Source organism: Pygocentrus nattereri, chromosome 17 (assembly GCF_015220715.1).
Source record: "Pygocentrus nattereri isolate fPygNat1 chromosome 17, fPygNat1.pri, whole genome shotgun sequence".
Classification (NCBI taxonomy): domain Eukaryota; kingdom Metazoa; phylum Chordata; class Actinopteri; order Characiformes; family Serrasalmidae; genus Pygocentrus; species Pygocentrus nattereri.
Window position 1 is genome coordinate 38282835 of NC_051227.1, and position 18695 is coordinate 38301529.

At 39.5% G+C, this 18695-nt stretch overlaps 1 protein-coding gene across 1 annotated transcript; it reads right to left on the reverse strand.

Moving 5' to 3' along the window:
* Positions 1-1029: 1029 nt before the first annotated feature.
* Positions 1030-15303, reverse strand: zgc:113279 (uncharacterized protein LOC553749 homolog). Its single transcript, XM_017711019.1, has 10 exons — positions 14975-15303; positions 13695-13816; positions 13581-13605; positions 13453-13499; positions 12752-13350; positions 11426-11531; positions 7103-7249; positions 6930-6990; positions 4972-5135; positions 1030-2779 (listed from the first exon to the last, which is right to left on the reverse strand). The coding sequence occupies exons 1-10, from the start codon at positions 15189-15191 to the stop codon at positions 2771-2773; spliced, it is 1497 nt and encodes a 498-aa protein (XP_017566508.1). The 5' UTR covers positions 15192-15303; the 3' UTR covers positions 1030-2770.
* Positions 15304-18695: the final 3392 nt, after the last annotated feature.

Here is an 18695-nt window from a genome sequence, read left to right on the forward strand (position 1 = left end):
TAGTTAGTATGACCTGTCAAACCAAGACATTTTGGGCATTTGTGTGCTTCCAACTTTGTGGAACACCTTGAGGAAGGACCTTTTCTGTTCCAACATGACTGTGCATGTTTTGGAGTTCGGTGTGGAAGAACTTGACTGGCCCTCACAAAGCCCTAACCTTAACCCCATCTAACACCTCTGGAATGAACTAGAACAGAGATTGCGAGTCAGGCCCTCTCGTCCAACATCAGTGCCTGACCTCACAAAGGCTCTTCTGGATAAATAGACAAGAACTCCACAGACACACTCCAAAATCTTGTAGAAAGCTTCCCAGAACAGAGGAAGCTGTTAAAGCTGCAAAGGGGGGGCAAAGTCCATATTAATGTGTATGGGTTTAGAATGGGAGGTCATGAAAGCTCCTGTGTGTAGGTGTCTCAATACTTTTGTCCAAATAGTGTATTCTCTAGCAATCAGTTAGAGGAAATAAACTACATTAGGCTAAATTATTACTTTACAGAGTTTATATTACACAGCACATGCACTTTTATTTTGAAACCAAAATAGTTCAATAGCTTTAAAGCAGCTGATATTTGCTATTCATATGTTCAGATGTTTTCATATGAGGCCTTGAGGTGAATATATGCTGTATAACACATACAGATGAATTAATGCATCTCCAGTGTAGATATCATTACTCATTTCAAGTCATATGTATAACATTGGCTAATGATTCCCTCGCTTGTGTGTGTGTGTGTGTGTGTGTGTAAGTCATTGGGTGTTTGGTACTGACATGGAATTGAATTCAGTATAACTGCTTACTATTTTCAGGTTAAATATTACACAGAAGGTCCACTCTTCACCTCTGGAAAGCGGCTCAGGCCATCAGGCAAACAGACGTGTCTCATTTGTGAGTCAACAGCATGACAAAAAAAACACATTTCTTTGTAACACAACGTTCTTGTCCATTTTCAGAGTAATGTCAGAAATGATGTATACATTGCACAGTGGAAGGCAAAACCAAAAGCTGATAAAGAAACTAAATAAACATAATTACTTATTTATTGCTTTATTTCTTTTTCAAGCAAACCATGCAGGCTACCAGACAAAACTGCACCAAAATCAGAAAAAGGTAATAGTATATTTGAACTCCTTTTACAGAGGCCTCATTCAAAACCCTAATAAAGGTAATATATGACTAAAACACTCATATGTGAAGCCCAAAATAAGCATAAAACAGAAAGCATAAAACAGAAATCCAGGTATTTTGTCTAATTTTGAGAACAGTAAAACAAATTCATGTAGACATAAGACCCAACCTCATTGTTTAGAACAGAGCACTGTTTTTCAATTAACTTTAGCATATGATCAGTATATTTATGCACAATGCACAGTGCCGTTTTCTTTAAGTGAGACATTAGGATAAAATAAGGACTGATGGGTTAGATTTGTGACACTAGTATATAAATTTATACATCATAAAGACAAGCACTGGGTAGTGAACTAACCCCACTGGACAAACCAGTAATCCAGGGTGGTCTGAAGGCAGAGTGAAAGCACTCAGCTGAGCGACCTGAACCTGGACCACACTCACCTTCTCACTACAAAACCCTCTGTGTTTTAGTGTAATGTGGGAAAATGTGGCAATGTTTCACATTAACATGACTTTTTAAACATTAAAAAAGCAACTGATCTGTTTTAAAGCAGAATAAGTGCCACGCAATTTACCTAGACATTTGACCTGAAGATGAAAACAGTACTAATACATTCCTTTTAACTAACCACACGTATGAATGCAACATGTATGCATGTATAAATGCAACAATGCTAACATTTGCACTGAACAGCCAAAGCCCCATGTCTCCATGTAAATAAGGCAAAATAATTTCAAATTTTTATTTTTTTTTTATTTTTAACAAAGTGAAGCTCTGTACGTTTAACTGATGTTCAAGGTAAACATCACTCAAATTTGCAGAGCTTTAGGAAACAAAAAGATGACATCATAAAGTGATTCAAAAAGTTCACATAACCTTATGTTAACATGGCATGCATCTGTATGTCTCTTCAACACCCCTTGATATCTGTTGGCTGTTTGCTTTTGCGCAACGTTTAATAACCTCACCAATTAAAGGGGCATTCCAGCAAAACAACTGCGTGTCATATGTTATTTGTCATGCTTTGTCATTTGTCTGCATTTCATCCATCCGCCCCATTAATTTGACAGAACTTTGTCTTAAGGTTTTGGTAAATTCGGTGTTGTTTTTATTACCTAAATATGCCATACAGCCACTGGGAGTCCCTTTCACACCTTCAACAACCCCACCCCAAAAAAGTCTTCAAGAATCATTAGAAGGCAGTAAACTGGGTGGGCATGCAGATCATGTATTTATGTTGGGTGGAGTGCCGCTTTGAATTGACAACAAACAGACTTGCAGATCATGCCACATTTTTAAGTAATATTTTGCTACTTGTAACAAACAGTGGAAGTTTCACAGAAACCAGCTGATGCACAACCATTGTGTTATTGTGTAAACAGTGAGACACAAAGGTTATCCCCTGTGTCATCACTTCACAAAACCTCTGGTTGCATAATACATAGCTTTTACCATGCCACAGAAATTGTACCTACTCTTTTAAAAAGTAAAATGGTTCTAAACATGTAATTTTGCTTTTTCTGTGGCAGGTTAAAACTTGTATTAACCCAAAAACATTTACCGTCAGGTAACAGCACTGCCTTCTTCGGCAGACGCCACTCATCCTGTCAGAGGCAAGTGCGTGACTGGACGAACCACTTCTAGATGACCTGTAGAACAGAAAAAAAAAATTGATGAAACTTGATTTCCGAGTTTCTGTAGAGGACAAAGAAAATACCGGAGGGACTAGAATGAACTTATTCATAGTAGCTCTATGGTTCTTAAACATTGCTCCGGCAGTTTTTTCTCCACATACTTGCAAAGACTGTGTGTACTTTGAAGCACTGCTGGCCAAGTGTTTTCTGGAAATGCATTCAAGTATTAAAAACTTCATATTTCATATTCAAAGGATTACAAACTTTAAGATTCTTCACTTTTTCAAAGTGCTGAACTTTAAACTTAGAATTTGCTATTCTGACTGTGTAAAACTCAAAACTTTCATATCCATTTATTGATATCAGGGTCATTGTAGTGGCAAATTGTGTCCCACAACTTTGAAGCTCAAAATAAGACTAAACCACAGAAAGTCAATATCATTTCTGTTCTATTCCTAATTTACTGTGATTATCCTTCTGTTGTGTATAAAAACAGCAGGTCACAGCCGGTTAATGAAATGTCTTGGAATATTACTAGAATACTGACAGCTTCATGTGTCGCGCAAAAGATCATTTCAGGCCATATTGGAAATGAGTTATGAGCACGAATGGGTTAAAATTGAACTAAAACAACAACATCCTGACCTAAGGCAGGCTCACACTTGTGCTTAATGCTTATGGTGTGTGAAATGTGCACAGTAAGCTCTGAAGATCTCCTAACGGCCTTTCTTCAAAGCATCAGGTGATATTTAAACATGAACATTTTAGGTTTGGACTAAAACAAACATAAGCTGGTAGCTTATATGTCCTGTGTCCTGTTTTATGCTTGTAATTTTCCACATACAATGTCACTTCAGAAAGTAAAACTTCCTTTTTAGAACAGTTCAGTTTACACTTTACACTTGACTTACATGTCAATATTTGTACTGTTTGTCACTGCAATAGTAGAACGACACACAAGTACCTTCTTTACTCATTCTTTAGTTTGCCTGGTCTGTTCTATGTTAAAAACATGACAAAAATGTTTTTATTTCATTTGTTACTTGAATTTCACTGTAGCCTGCAGAGAACCTCTGTCCTAAAGATTAAATGACAAAAAAATGGCCATTTGTATCAAAAGTCTGAGACCTACTGGATCTTATTGATGTGTATTTTGAGTAAATGTGCAATAGTGAGCAATAAAAAAAAATAATAAGCAATCAAACACTTGAAATACATCACTTGCAGTGTTAAATAAATAAGAGAAAAGGGGCGGGGCTTCCTTTCATTTATTATATGCCACACTTGGTGGCTGCTTCAAAAATACTGATTCCAGAAGAAGCTTCCTACGAAGCGAACACTTTTGTGGGTGCTCATTTACTATTCAGACAAAAGTACTGGGACACACCTTCTAATTACTGACTTGAGGTGTTTCAGCTACACCCATTGCTAACAGGTGGATGAAATTAAGCGCACAGCCTTGCAGTCTTGATAGACCAACACTGGCTGAGCAGCTACTTACACGCCTAAGGTCAAAATGCACAATGATTGTGTAAAGCACGCCGCCTCCATCTGAAAGTGTGACAGAAGAGTCGTGGTTTGGTGAATGTCAGGATGTTACCTACCTGACTGCATTATGCCAACTGTAAAGTTTGGTGGAGGAGGGATCATGCTCTGGGGTTGTTTTTCAGCCTAGGCCCCTTAGTTCCAAAGCAGACCGAGTTTCAGCCGACCAAGACATTTTGGAAAATTTCATGCTTCCAACTTTGTGGGAACATTTTGGGGAAGGTCCTTTTCTGTTCCAGCACGACTGAGCCCCAGTGCACAAAACGGTGTCCATAAAGGCATGTTTGTGTGAATTAATGCCTATAAGTTTAGAATGGGATGTCATAAAAGTTCCTATGGGTCTAATGTGTAGGTGTCCCAGTACTTTTGTCCATATAATGTGTAATACCTCCATGGAGGAAACCTACCACACTCTCTGGTGACAACAAGAAACAGAAAGGTATCTTAATGTCAACTGCATGGAGTCAGGTATTTACTCTCAGACAAAAAAAAACTACAGTGGTATTTTATTAGTGGAATAGGTGGTGTGGTAGTTGTGCACTTGTGCCATCCCTATTGCAACCTTTAATCAAATGAAGATCATATCACGTTACCTGCATGCACGATCAATCACTTCAGAATAAATGAATCACTTGGACTACAGCCAAACAGTCATCACTCACCTGGCACTGCAAGCTGCATTCCATCTGCAGAAGACACTCCAACGTTTCCATCATCTGCTCTTTCCGCAGGGAGTGTAGCTTGGTTTTACCCACAGTGATGCTCCTCTCCAGCTCACGCACAGTACTCTTCAGAGATACGGATGCATGCTGCAACGCACTGAGCCCTGCACCAACACGTATCACACAAAGAGACACACACACATGCAAGAAACAACAATTTAGCCTTCTTAAACTTCAACTTATCCAACTGATCCTCGGGGCCCCCAGCTGGTCCAAATTTTCACTGTAATACTATGCAGTGCGAGTTAGGCTCGAGCAAAAACATGGACCGCCTGTGGGGCCCTGAGAACAAGTCAGAGATTTAATGTTTGAGTGGCTTTCACCCAATGGTTAAAGGAATGTTAAAGGAATGCTTTCCCCGTACATCACGAGAAAAAGGTACTGTGCAGATGCCTTTCGTTCATGAAGGTACAAACAATGTGAAGCCTCAAAAGGTGCAAGAGTGGTATTAATGTCCAACTGTGCACCTTAAATAAGTTTTTCCCAAGGAAAAGTATATATTTTAATATTATATTTAAAACAGAACAGGCTGTGGAGTTAATAAAACACTCCAACTGTCAAAAAGTCAAAAATAAAATTTTTATGTAACATGGTAACAAGGTGGGGTACAAAATCCGGTCCTTTTTTTCTAGGGTTAGTTACCCCAAATGTAGTTAAAACGTGAAAAAGGAATAGAAATCCACATCAGCTAGGAGTGTTTGCCTGGTTTTTAAGTGTCTTCAAGCTGAACAGCTAATTCAATTCACTATTCATCTATTTTCACAAATGAAGAAGATTCGATTCGGTACACAGCGATTCGATTCTGTGATTTGATCCAGCTATTCAAGCTTCTTTAGAAAATATTCTAAATAATATTCTAATGAAGTATGTCGAAAAAACTAATAGTCAGGGAAAAGCTCAATATTTATGGGTGGCACAGAGGTCTGTCATATTAGCCGTGTAGCTTTACTGCAAGAATAAAGAAGCAAATTTCAGACACCAGACACGATTCGGCTCACTTACTGTTTGGGTTAAGAAAAGTGTGTCACTGTCATTCGATCATGTGAACTATGCCTTTGATTAACAGGGCTTGTTAAGTGTGCCAACGTAAAAATTTAAAAACATGAGAAATATGTGTTTTTGTGCCAAATGCCTTGTAAAAAGGGCAAGCGATCAACTAGTCAGGCAGGATAGTCAGACAGGAGAGTTATGCAATGTTGACCTGAGCTGATGTTGAGTGAACTTATCTGACCTGATCTCCAGTTTTTGATCTGGCAGTTAATACTTAAATAAATGTTTACACTGATACGCAAAGATACTCTCCAAACATCGGTATTTTCATCTAATGCAAGTGGCCCTTTGTCGGTTATTTGTAAAGAGACACTACAAGCTGTAATAAGATAGTTTGTGTACTGTAGCTTTAGGTACCGGAACCCTAACTCTCACTTCTGTTTGGTAAACAGTCATGTCAAAAAAAGTTTGTTTACACATTTAATCATTATGTATTTAACACGACAGAGAACACCGATAAAAATGTTATTTTTCTGCAGGGTAAGTTTAGTTTAGCCTATCGGAATTTAAAATGCACCATAGGCCACAATTTGTTTTATTTTTTGCTTATTTTGTGTTAAATTCAACAAATAAACAGTAATTCCTCAATGTAATATGCAGAAGTGTGCTCCCTGTAGAGGATGTGCTGAGATATCTTTACTTAGAAAATCACCAAAACATGTCATTTGACTAAAAGCACTGAAACGTGTGTATATGACTATCTCAGGTCAGTATGTCAAGTGGATGTTTACTTCAATGGCTGTAACGATGCATTCACGTTAAAAGCTTTGCTGTCTCCTTCCAAGCACAGCGTCATTCCTTTAACAATGTACCAGCAGATAAAAGCATACAACAGCACTATAATGTACCATTCATATCTCTGGCCTCCAGGTCTATATACATCCCGCTTTTCATGCAGCTTTTCAGCACCTGTATGGAACAAACCAGAGGGAACAGAATTCACCCATGTAGTGTAAAATAAACGGAAAGAGTCAAGACTTTATATGATTTATACCGATTTACAATATGAATGCGGTTTTACCTCCAAAACTCGGACATATCCATATTCTGCACTGAGGTGGAGGCACGTCTTTCCGTATCGATCCCTTTCGTTGACGTTTGCACCGAGGGAAATTAAATCTGCGACTATCAGGTGTTGATTTCTCTGAGCAGCTATGTGTAGAGGGGTCTGCAGATAGAAGCAGAGGAAAAAGCACACATTTAGAAAATGAAGCACTCGTAAACTGATCACAGTCACAGAATCATTCTAATGGTGGTTCTGGTGTAACAGAAGTACTGGACACTGTCAAAAGCTGACATATTATCCTTAACCTTGCACACGCAGCGGTGTGGACATGTGCAGTGTACATACAGCTAAACTTACATAAAAAGTTGATGCCACGCCTGTGCTGTGGCAAGGCTAAACACGCTGTGTTCAGGCTGGGACACAGGCTGATACAGAACAGAAAAACAGACCACTTTGTTCTGAACAGAGACCCCTGTGAATCATTTTAGCCTGAAAATTTCTGCAACATTTCTTAATTGAAGATTCAAGAGTTTTATTGTCGTGTGCACAGCAGGACAGGCAGTTGCACTGTACAATGAAATTCTTACTTTGCTGTTCCTCCATTCCCCATATATAAAAAAAAGAAAATATAAGAATAACTCTAAAAATCAGTAGTAAAAAGTAAAAGCAAAAAAGTTGAGATGAAATTAAAGTTACACGTGCGTATGTGCAAATATGTGGAGCAGCTGTTCATAAAGTGCATCAAGTGACAGTTGAAAACATGTAAACAGTAAACAATATTACTCTGTGCAAGTAATAGATGTTAAGGGTGTATAAATTAAAATTAATTAGGACAAAGGAAGAAAACAGAAGGGTGCAATTATTAACATGATGTCTTACAATTAAGCAAACTGTCTAGACCATTTAAAAGCGAAGCGTTAGATGAGGACCAGTCGTGGTCTTTTACATGCTCAGTGGAAGATGTTGGAGCATGCTGGCTTGTCGAGGAAACGTTGAGAACAGAGAAATAGATATTCTATCTTAAGCGATCCTGCTTAGCCTAGCCGCACTTGTTCAGACTTCTCAGTCATATCTGCGGCACGTTGAGGTACTTGTGCTTTACTGGCAGAGTAAAGTAACTTAATACACAGATTCTTTGAGCTACTAATCGCACCTACTACATGCCAAGGCTGCAGCACAGTGGAATGAGTGTCTGCACATTGTCAGCTTCTTTCAAATTCTGACATTTACTATTTTACATGGGAGAAGTTGACGCTCCGAGAGTCTCGCTTCAGCTTCTAACATCACCAGCTATTTTCGTTACACTGGGAATAACACAGGTCTTTGTCAGAGGATGTAATGCTTAAGATGTAACAGCTTAAATCTTCTGAGTGGTGAATTGAAACACACCTTACCTATTGGCCAAAGAAAACACTCCTTTGTTCAAACAGCTAGACTTGGTGCACAATGTCATTCATTATCAGCATTAGAGTTACCAAATCTATTGAGAGTCAATTTGACATTAAAGTTTGCAAGTGTAAAAAATGGTGCCAACTGGATTAAGAGATTATAAATGTTTTTATGTGTTAGCTGCCATGAAGGGCTTATTTAGGTGTCATAAAGCATTATGATACACCAAAGTGTTACTACTAGACGACTAGGGCTGCGCGTCTACAACCACAATGCGACCTTGCAGACAGTGAAAGTGCTTCAACTCTGAAGGGATCGCTACAGTTCGATCAAAGTCTTTTATTAAAGATTTCACAAAATACAAAAGACCCACAACAGTCCAACACACCCAACCTCCAGACCTGCATCTGATTCTTTCCAGCTTTTGTTAAAAAAAAACAAAAAACAAATAAATAAATAAAATATAGTCACTTAAAATAAATGCATATTATGGAGCTACATATTTTGGCTTCCATTTTATCCACATATGTCAGGAAGGGCTGCCAAATCCTATAAAATCTCTGCACAGACCCATGAAGAGAGTATTTCATCTTCTCCAGTTTGAGGTACTGCATAACCTCTTTGATCCACTGAGAATAATTAGGGGGAAGAGGGTCTTTCCACCTGAGTAATATTAATCGCCTAGCCAGCAAAGTATAAAAGGCCCATCATTTTGCCATTTATAATTATTTTGTTGGGTTTCTGGTAGGGAAACACAAAATAATGCAATATAAGGAGCGTAGCTTATTGGTTCTTCCAGAATTTTAGAGAGAGTATAAAAAAATCGATTTCCAAAAGTGATATAATCGTGGGCATGTCCAAAGTATTTGTATTAGACTTGCAGGGTCTTGCTTGCACCTTCCGCAAGTGGAGTCCAAATTGGGTCTAATTTTACACCAATGAAGTCGATGTACTACCTTGAATTGTATAACAAAATGCCAATGACAAATTGAAGATGACTACATTCTTCAAATAATTTTCTGCCAAGTCTCGTCTGAAATTTGCCCATCCACGTCCTCTTCCCACTTGCTCTTAAGATCATCGTCAAATTATGAGAGATGAAACACTGAGAGAATACCTGCAGTTTGAATTGTCTGAAGGTGAAAATGGAATAACTTAAAAGGATAACAAACCACAGATGATTAGCTGGCTTGTCTAAATTACCTTCGGGATCAAGTATCTATCTATCTATCTATCTATCTATCTATCTATCTATCTATCTATCTATCTATCTATCTATCTATCTATCTATCTATCTGTTTATGTGTCTATCTAGACTGTCATGTTTATGCTGGGAAGACAAGAACAGTGAAACGAATGGAAGCTGTGAGCATTTGAGCTCTTGAGCAAACCAGTGAAATATAGAAGGAGGACTGCTCCTAGCATTGAGATGAATATTGCTGTAGTTGCAGGAAGAACACAGTACAAGGCAAGGATTCTGCCAGTGTACTGGTCAGTTGTCTGTTAGCTGGGGATAGAGTGAACAGGAGTGGGGAGAACCAGTATGGTTCTTGCATGTTATGATGAGTCTAGGACTGGAACGGACTAGGATTGGCTAAGGGTGTGGACAGATCTTCTGAGGGAAAATGAAGGTGACGTGGGGGTTACATTTAGTAGGTTTAATAATCCTGCAGAATGAGATTTAGGGGTTTAGCTGAGAATTTCATCCAAAATGAAAAGTAACTAAAGTGGGTGAGAAATACTTGAGATATCTTGGGACTGAATTTGGGAGTAAACCTCACACTGTTTCATTTCAGTGAACAAAAATTTGGCCTCTGAGTAAGAGCTGGTCATAGGAGTTGATCATATGTCCAAACGTTTGTAGACACGCGCTCATCCAGGGTTACTCCTGAAATCTAGGGTAGTGAGAGGTAACTTGTCCCCAGTTTTCTGCACTGACAGCCTTCACTCGTCTGGGAAGTCTTTAGAGCAGGTGTTGGAACATTGCTGTCAGGAATCTCTTTCATTAAGCCACAAGAACATTACTGAGTTTTAGCTACCAACGTTGGATGTTTAGTTCTGGATTACAAACGCCACTCCAAGTCTTCCTAAAGGTGTTAGATGGTGCTGCATCACTCCAGAGAACTCCAGTTCCACTTTATACCGATCTAGCTGGTACGATCTAGCTGGCTTGGGCTTGGGCATTGGACATGGTGACCTTAGGCTCATGTGCGGCTGCTTCAGAAACTCTCAGTTCTATTGATGATGCCTATCTATAGAGATAATACCACAAATTTGAAGTCTTAGAAAAGAACAGCACTGCATCTCAGAACTTGCTGTTAACAAGTGGTTGGTTAGTGTAGTGGTTAACACCTCTGCCTTCTACACTGTAGACTGGGGTTCAATCCTCCACCAGGGTAAACACCCTACACTACACCAATAAGAGTCCTTGGGCAAGACTCCCAACACCACCTTCGCCTACCTGAATTGTAAGTCGCTCTGGATAAGAGCGTCAGCCATGTAAATGTAAATGTAAACATGTGAGGGTCAATAATTACTATAGACAGCATAGGTAGCACTAATGAATCCCTGGGATTGCCTGGACATTTAATGCATGACACAGCAAAAGAGTGATATGAGCCAGTGGTTCTCAAACTATGCGTCACTGAACGCTCCAAAAATCTCCTTTGTTATCAGTGCATTGCTGTTGCCACAAAAGCGCTGAGTCTGTTTTTCTGCTGTTAGCCGTGAGAAACTTGTACTGGACATACACAAAGTTGAATAACTTTCTTACCATTTTACTTGCATTTGAATGTATAAAATACTGGTGGGTCTCGAGAGTACAGGGTTTTGTTTTTCCTTTACTGAACATCATAAAAACAGCTGAGTTTCTGTTGTCACAGCCTTTTTTTTGTCATTTTGCTTTGTCATTTTTTATCTAATTGTTTGTAAATGACAACTGAGTGTTACCTTTCCCTCTGCGTCTTTAGTATCCAGATTCTTTAGATCTGCCATCCTCTTGGCAGTCACATACACAAGGGCTCTTTTCCCCTCGTCAGCTGCCCTGTGTAGCAGTCTGTGAAGGGTGTATAAAAAAACAGCAATGCATAACACCGTTTTGTAAAACCAGTGGATGACTACTCTATGAATAAGTAAATGATGATGACGATGATGATGATAATGGATGAATGAGTGGATAATAATAATGTTTTTCAGAGATGTACTCTTAAATAAAGCTTGTGAGGTTAGTTTATGTATGGCCTGATCAGGATGAGGTTTTAGGGAACAGAATCTGGAGACAGGACGGCTTCGTATTTCAGTGCAGCTTGCTAAATCATAAAAAGTGTGATAGAAAAAATCCTTAAATGTGGTAGATTTATTACACTTTAGGGCACATTGCTCAGCAATTACATGGAAAGCAATTCAAAGTTGCTAAATATATCTTAATATTGAACATATGGAACGAGGAATGGAAGCCGTGTGGTGGGTCCTGGACATTTAAGGGGTTGAATCTGTATTTCAAACTGTAAACATTATAAACATATTATATGACACTAAATAAAACAATTCAACTGCATATTGCATATGTCCAACAAGTCTCCAAAAGAGTAACTTTATAGGAGACAAAAACATTTTTTTCTATTCTTATTTTATTCTAAGCAATTTAAGAGCATTTCTATTCATGCAATCATTGTGAAATTTAAATTTTTTTGATTTTTGAAGGACAGCTGCTGAGCTGATGATGCAGAAAAGTAAAAAAAAAAATGGTAAAAACTTGAGATGCATGTTTTGCACTGGCCAGTATTCAGCATGATAACAGAATATTTAGTCTGTATCATTAGACAGTCACGTTTGCCTATAGGTCACACGTGCATGTTGCTGTTGTCAGAATAAATCATTGTATATTCAAAAAGATAACTTCACTTCATAACTTCATCCAAACTTTTAAAAGAAATAAATGGAGAAATATTTTTTTCCAGGCAATTTTGGACCATTTCTGTTGGTCTGTTCATCACGAAACTTTGATGCAACAAAAAGTGCAGCTGCCTTCTTTAAATTATGTCAAAAAATGAAGAATGAAAATGGAGATACAAGGTATTGTCCTCACAGCAAAGGACATGTTCCCTTGTAGAAGCACGAAGCATCATGACTGTTTTAAGCACAGATGTGTACACATGATTAATCTCTTTCGATGACAAATTTTGGTGAGATCACCATCGAGAAACACTGTCAATTCAAACCCAAACATGATACAGGACGTCTTGAAAAATGATGGTACAAGACAGATGAACTTACGTTCTGCCGTACTCATCCAGAGCCAGCAGGTCTTGGTCTGACATATTCCTCAGTATGTGCTCCTGTCTTTCCGTTTGGGCCCAGAAGAATGTCGTGCTGTTCCACTCCTCCTGGCCTGGGTAGGGATATGTCGGACCAATCGTCTCAGGGGAACCCCACCAGTGCTCCATCTTAGGGCTAAAATACCTTGTGTCTTGTGGGGAGGGCACCTGGTATTCGCTGTAACCAGGGTAGCAGGTCATTCCAGGCTCAGCCCTGTCTCTACAGTAAGCTGACTCAAAACTGTGAAATTCCCCCTGACTGGCTGATAAAGGAGCAATGGTCTGGCTATAAGCCCAGCTTGGGAAGGAGTTGTCGACGTCGGTGGACTGTGTGGGAAACCTTTTATTGGCTTCACAGAAACATGAATTTGGAGGCAACTCTCCCATGAGGTACTGCTGAGATCCATGTTTACACCAGCTCTTGTCTCTCTGCTCCGGGCAGAGGGTAGATGAGGGGTTCTCAGTTGGTGGTCTGGGGGACGTACTGGTCTTAAGATCTTCTTCTAGCACCTCCACTATAATGGCAAGTTCTTCCAAACTCTTTGTTTGCCATTTTTTCTAAAACATACAAGTGACGTGTTCAGTTGCAGCATGACACTTTAACCCATTATTTCAATGACTTGCTGCTTATTTCGCCGAATTTTTGAAGTGTGTACCTACCAGTCTGTTTCGCTGATGACCGCTTGAGTTGACTCGCCTTTTCTCCCCTACAAAGAAATATAAAATTAAAAAGACATGCATGTGGCGGAGAGTGGTAGCTACGTATCATACTGTAAACAGATTCTAACCTTTCGATCTTTTGTTTTCTTTCTGCTGTAAAGAGAAAAAAAAATACAGTGAGATTAATACATTTTTATTAAAGTCCACAGGACAGCATTCTAAGTACATGAGGTCATTTGTACCTGCAGATCTTTGGGGTCCATGCCGTTGGCTATGCGAAAATTCCTGAGCATGTCTCTCACTGGCATTTTCACTCTGACACCCAAGTATCTTTTATCACCCTTGGCTTTCTGAGACTTTGGACCTAAAAGAACATTAGTTATTGCGTTTGATTCAACCAAAACTATTGACCATTAGCTAATGAGACGAGCCACCTGCAGAGAAAGTATGAAACTTTGCAAAGCTAGAGGGTTTTCAAGGATAAAAGAGGAAAACTATTATTTAAACTAACGCTTAGTGACTGTGGAAAAACATGAATGAAAGGAACTACATGTTTTAATAGCAGTAATAGGGTCTCCATCACTGTGCGCTTGTCTTTGGAGACTGGTATTTTCTCAGAATATGTAACCCAGTCAACAAAAATGAAACCTGGCTTTGCAAACCAACTCTGCTATACAGACAACTCTGCTATCACAAACTGTACCCATTTCCAACATGTAGGGTTTTTATAATCAATGTACTCATAACACAGCAAAAGAAATAAAAAAAACCCTATAATAAATCACAGTTCATCATAACAGCATTTTTAAAATACCAGTCATTCTTTGTGGTGAGCAAAACTTTGTCTTCTTGACTCTGAAAGATTTCGGATCTCCTTCTGTGGAAACTTTCTCTTTTATATCAAGACGATATGAACCTCAGCATTTGTTTCATACGTCGCGTGTTTATAATGTTAAATTCTTTCAGATTTATCACTAATGTACCATCAACATTACACATGAAACCTCGACCAGGGGTTTTAGATAGTAAATAATATGGTTTTATTTATGTTGTAGATATTGTGACCCCCCGGTTTGCATCAGCACCACCGTAAAGAAATCAAAGTCTCGCTACAATGAACCATCCTACAGGAAACCACTTCGATCGACTTTGATTATATCTCAGTGACTAAATTATGCAGAAAGTTTAAATAATTGGTGGAATTTCATTTTAACAGGTGGTCTGAGACTGTTAAAGACGCACATGATGGTTTGGTTCATAGGATGTCCAACAAGAAACTAGTGATCTCTAACAGTAAAATCGATTCCCATTAGAAAGCAAAAGCATCACTGTTTCAATCCCAACAGCTTCAACTGTCCCAACGGTCTTTTTTCAGCAGGGCAGTGTGATATTATTAGTGGAACAGCCAGTCCCGTAGACCCCAGAAACCAAGCTGTGTAACAGACATTCATGGACAACAAAAACAGTCATTTTACTTCAGAGCTACACTGCTAACTACAAAAGACACCCATGCTTCACTCACCTGTTGGAGAGGCTGACACTTGCTTGATGTTAACATGGTCCTCCACGCTGAGCCCTGTGAAGGCAGCGGTGGGGGAGTCTGGCTCACTTGTATTCGACGCTAATGCTGCTGGAAGCGGCGAAGCATCGCATGGACGGATGTCATGTTCGTTATCTGTCCATTTGTGGCTTTGGGGCTTCCCCTCACCTCCTGTCTTCTTCATACGGCCCCTCACCATCTTCAGCCCTCTTGCTCAAGCCTTGACGAGGAATAAAACACCGCGGAAATCCACGAAATGGGTTTCTGTCAGGACTTGTCATTAAGAACAAACACACCAAATGTCATGCATCTGCGCTTCTTTGTGCTTTTGTGTGTGTAGTGTGTGTCAATTGTGTTTAACCACATAGTTGACTGAGGTTTGAGAGTCTTTAAGTCACAGTAACTGGCGAAGGCGGGTCTGAGTCAGACAGCTGGAAACATGCCTAAATGCCCTCAAGGTGTTCAACTCCTACCTGTCCTGTCATGACGGTGCCTTCAAAAACAAGTGTGTGAAAACATCTTCAGTTAGTACTTCTATAAATTCCTCAAGCTATTAAACTTGATTCAAGCCACTGAAGACTCATTTACTGTCATACATTTGTGAATGACTGTGCAGAAATGCAGTATAGTTTGAAAGGTTTCAAAGACACGTGCTCATCCAACGTCTCTGCTGAAATCAAGGGTGTTAGTATAGAGAGTGTGCCCAGTCCCATAAGGCAGAATAATACACTGCTCAAAAAAATAAAGGGAACACTCAAATAACTCATCCTAGATCTGAATGAATGAAATATTCTCATTAAATACTTTGTTCTGTACAAAATTGAATGTGCTGACAATAAAATCACACAAAAATCATCAATGGAAATCAAATTTATTAACCAGGCCTGGATTTGGAGTCACACACAAAATTAAAGTGGAAAAACACACGACAGGCTGATCCAACTTTGATGTGATGTCCTTAAAACAAGTCAAAATGAGGCTCAGTGTTGTGTGTGGCACCTGGGCATGCTCCTGATGAGGTGGCGGATGGTCTCCTGAGGGATCTCCTTCCAACCGCACCAGCATATGGTCTCACAAGGGGTCTGAGGATCTCATCTCGGTACCTAATGGCAGTCAGGCTACCTCTGGTGAGCACATGGAGGGCTGTGCGGCCCTCCAAAGAAATGCCACCCCACACCATTACTGACCCACTGCCAGACCGGTCATGCTGAAGGATGTTGCAGGCAGCAGATCGCTCTCCACGGCGTCTCCAGACTCTGTCACGTCTGTCACATGTGCTCAGTGTGAACCTGCTTTCATCTGTGAAGATCACAGGGCGCCAGTGGTGAATTTGCCAATCCTGGTGTCCTCTGGCAAATGCCAAGCATCCTGCACGGTGTTGGGCTGTGAGCACAACCCCCATCTGTGGACGTCGGACCCTCATACCATCCTCATGGAGTCGGTTTCTAACCGTTTGTGCAGACACATGTACATTTACTTGGAGTTATATTGTGTTCCCTTTATTTTTTTGAGCAGTGTATATTCCAAATGCATTTCTCATATATGTTTTTGCACTGTATGAAAATGGGCCAAATGTATTTGTTAAAGATATTTTTTAAATGCCTGTATTTGTATTTGGTCTATTTTTTCCAGTAGTATGTAGTTTTAGTAAAGGTTATAGATGTCTAAATGGTACTAATGTCTGTTTTGCATTGTTCTTTGCATTAACCATTCACAAATGCATTTCAAATAAACAACACATCAACACCTACAAACTTGCATTTGTCGTGTTAAGGTTCATTTGCTAATATTTAAAATGAAGAATATAACTTAATTTTAATATATTATATTAAATAGAACTATTTTCAAAAAGGTTCTGGATAGAACCAAATACAACACATCAATCAATCCAAAGAACCATTTAAGCATGAAATGAATCTATATGAAACTCATAGTTCTATATAGAACCATTTCTTTTACTAAAGAACCACTTTTTTAAGCGTCTACAAGGTAGCAACTGTAGCATTTACATTAAAGGGGAATCAAAACGCCTGTATTAAATTAAATGGTTCAGATGTAAACAAAGTCAGGTCGTTTACAGCAGTGGTGATAGGAACTAGACGCCTGAGGCGTTCAATGTCTCTAAAATCTCCCTCACAGAAAGTTTTCATGTAAAATAATTCACTGTTTTATGATTGTACTGTGATTTGGCTTAAATCATACTTTCTGGAGTCCACAATGAAACACCAACAACCCCCCAACTGAAACACTTTCTATCACCACCACTGTTAAAAATATCAGTCAGTAAGTTTCTCTACTATGAACCATTTCACATCAAATGACATTGAATGACTTTGTTTGCTTCTCAGCAATTTAACTACACACTCAGTGGAATTACCCTCAAAGTACATTTACCCTCTAAATATACTTTGCTCCAAAAAATCTCTTGACACAGACCAAAATGTAAAAGAATTTAAATCTATTACTCATATGTTATACTATCCATTTGTGCCACCTGTGTTGAGAAATCACAACGCCTTGAGCTTGAGCATCAAAAAGATGTCTAAGATATACAGCTGCTTGCGCAAACATACGCACATGGCAAAAGTACCCAGCAACCCAACCCAGGAGGATTTGATTGAGTTCAGTCACAAGGAGTTTAGTGAGGTCATGTCAGCTACTGATGTTGGATGATAAGATCACAAACCCAACTCCAAACCTGTAGTCAACAAGCTGCCCCACCCCATACTTAACTCTAATAGGTCTGATCCAGCCAATCAGAGACTTGGTAAGAGGTTGAGTAGCTGGAGCAGGTGTGGCCAATTGGGGATGGATCTCTGCAGGCAGGTAGCTCTCCAGGATCAGGGTTGGAGACCACTGCTTTAGGCACATGCGCAGCTGCTCCCGACCATTCCGTTCTACTGGCAATGCTTTGGAGTTTTTACCGGCTGTATTCATGGGAGCACATTTGGACGTACAGTGTAAGAAATTAGGTCAGGGCCAGTGCAACAACGATGGCAAGTGAGCATTTGACCCACCTCTTTTCAAAGTACTGGGGCGCATAAATACCTCCCCTTTTTCTCTGAACTGCATGATGCGCTGAGCAACATAAACAAGCAGATAAAATTCAACAGCAGAGCCCGTCAGAATCTCCATTTTAATTGGAAGGCACTTTTAGACCTGACTTTGTCGGTGTGGACCTGCAAAACCTTTTCTTTAGTTCACTTTTGTCATGCAAATAATATACTACACACCTCCAAAAGAGGTGTGGCACCACCTGAATTAGACAGACTTATCATAGTCTGCAGTTTAGAAAGTTACCACTGGAAATTCTTATAAAAGGACATAATGGCATTTCACAGTTCATCTAAGTCTTACGCAGTCTTTTTAGCAGCAATTATTGCCAGCACTTGGTGTTAACTAGTGAGTACAATGTACACACAGGTATTACATTTCTGAGAGGAGGAAAGACTGAATACAGTGCAGAAATGAATAGTCAATATTTAAAACTGCGATGGACTGGTGACCTGTCCAGGGTGTATCAAGCCTTTCGCCCAATGACAGCTGGGATAGGCTCCAGCACTCCCCGTGACCCAGAAGGAGAAGAAGCTTAGAAGGTGTGTGTGTGTGTGTGTGTGTTTAAGACAAGTAGCCCCATGTTCTGTGAGCAAGCCCGTCAAAGGGTTTCAAGTTTAACTTTGTCATCCATCCATCATCTTCTGCT

Coding starts and splice junctions, on each gene's coding strand:
- zgc:113279 (XM_017711019.1), bottom strand. CDS start 15,191: ATGGTGAGGGGCCGTATGAAGAAGACAGGAGGTGAGGGGAAGCCCCAA. Junction 11,532..12,751: donor CTGGATGAGTACGGCAGAAC/GTAAGTTCATCT, acceptor CACCCTTCACAG/ACTGCTACACAGGGCAGCTG. Junction 6,991..7,102: donor GATATGTCCGAGTTTTGGAG/GTAAAACCGCAT, acceptor TGTTCCATACAG/GTGCTGAAAAGCTGCATGAA.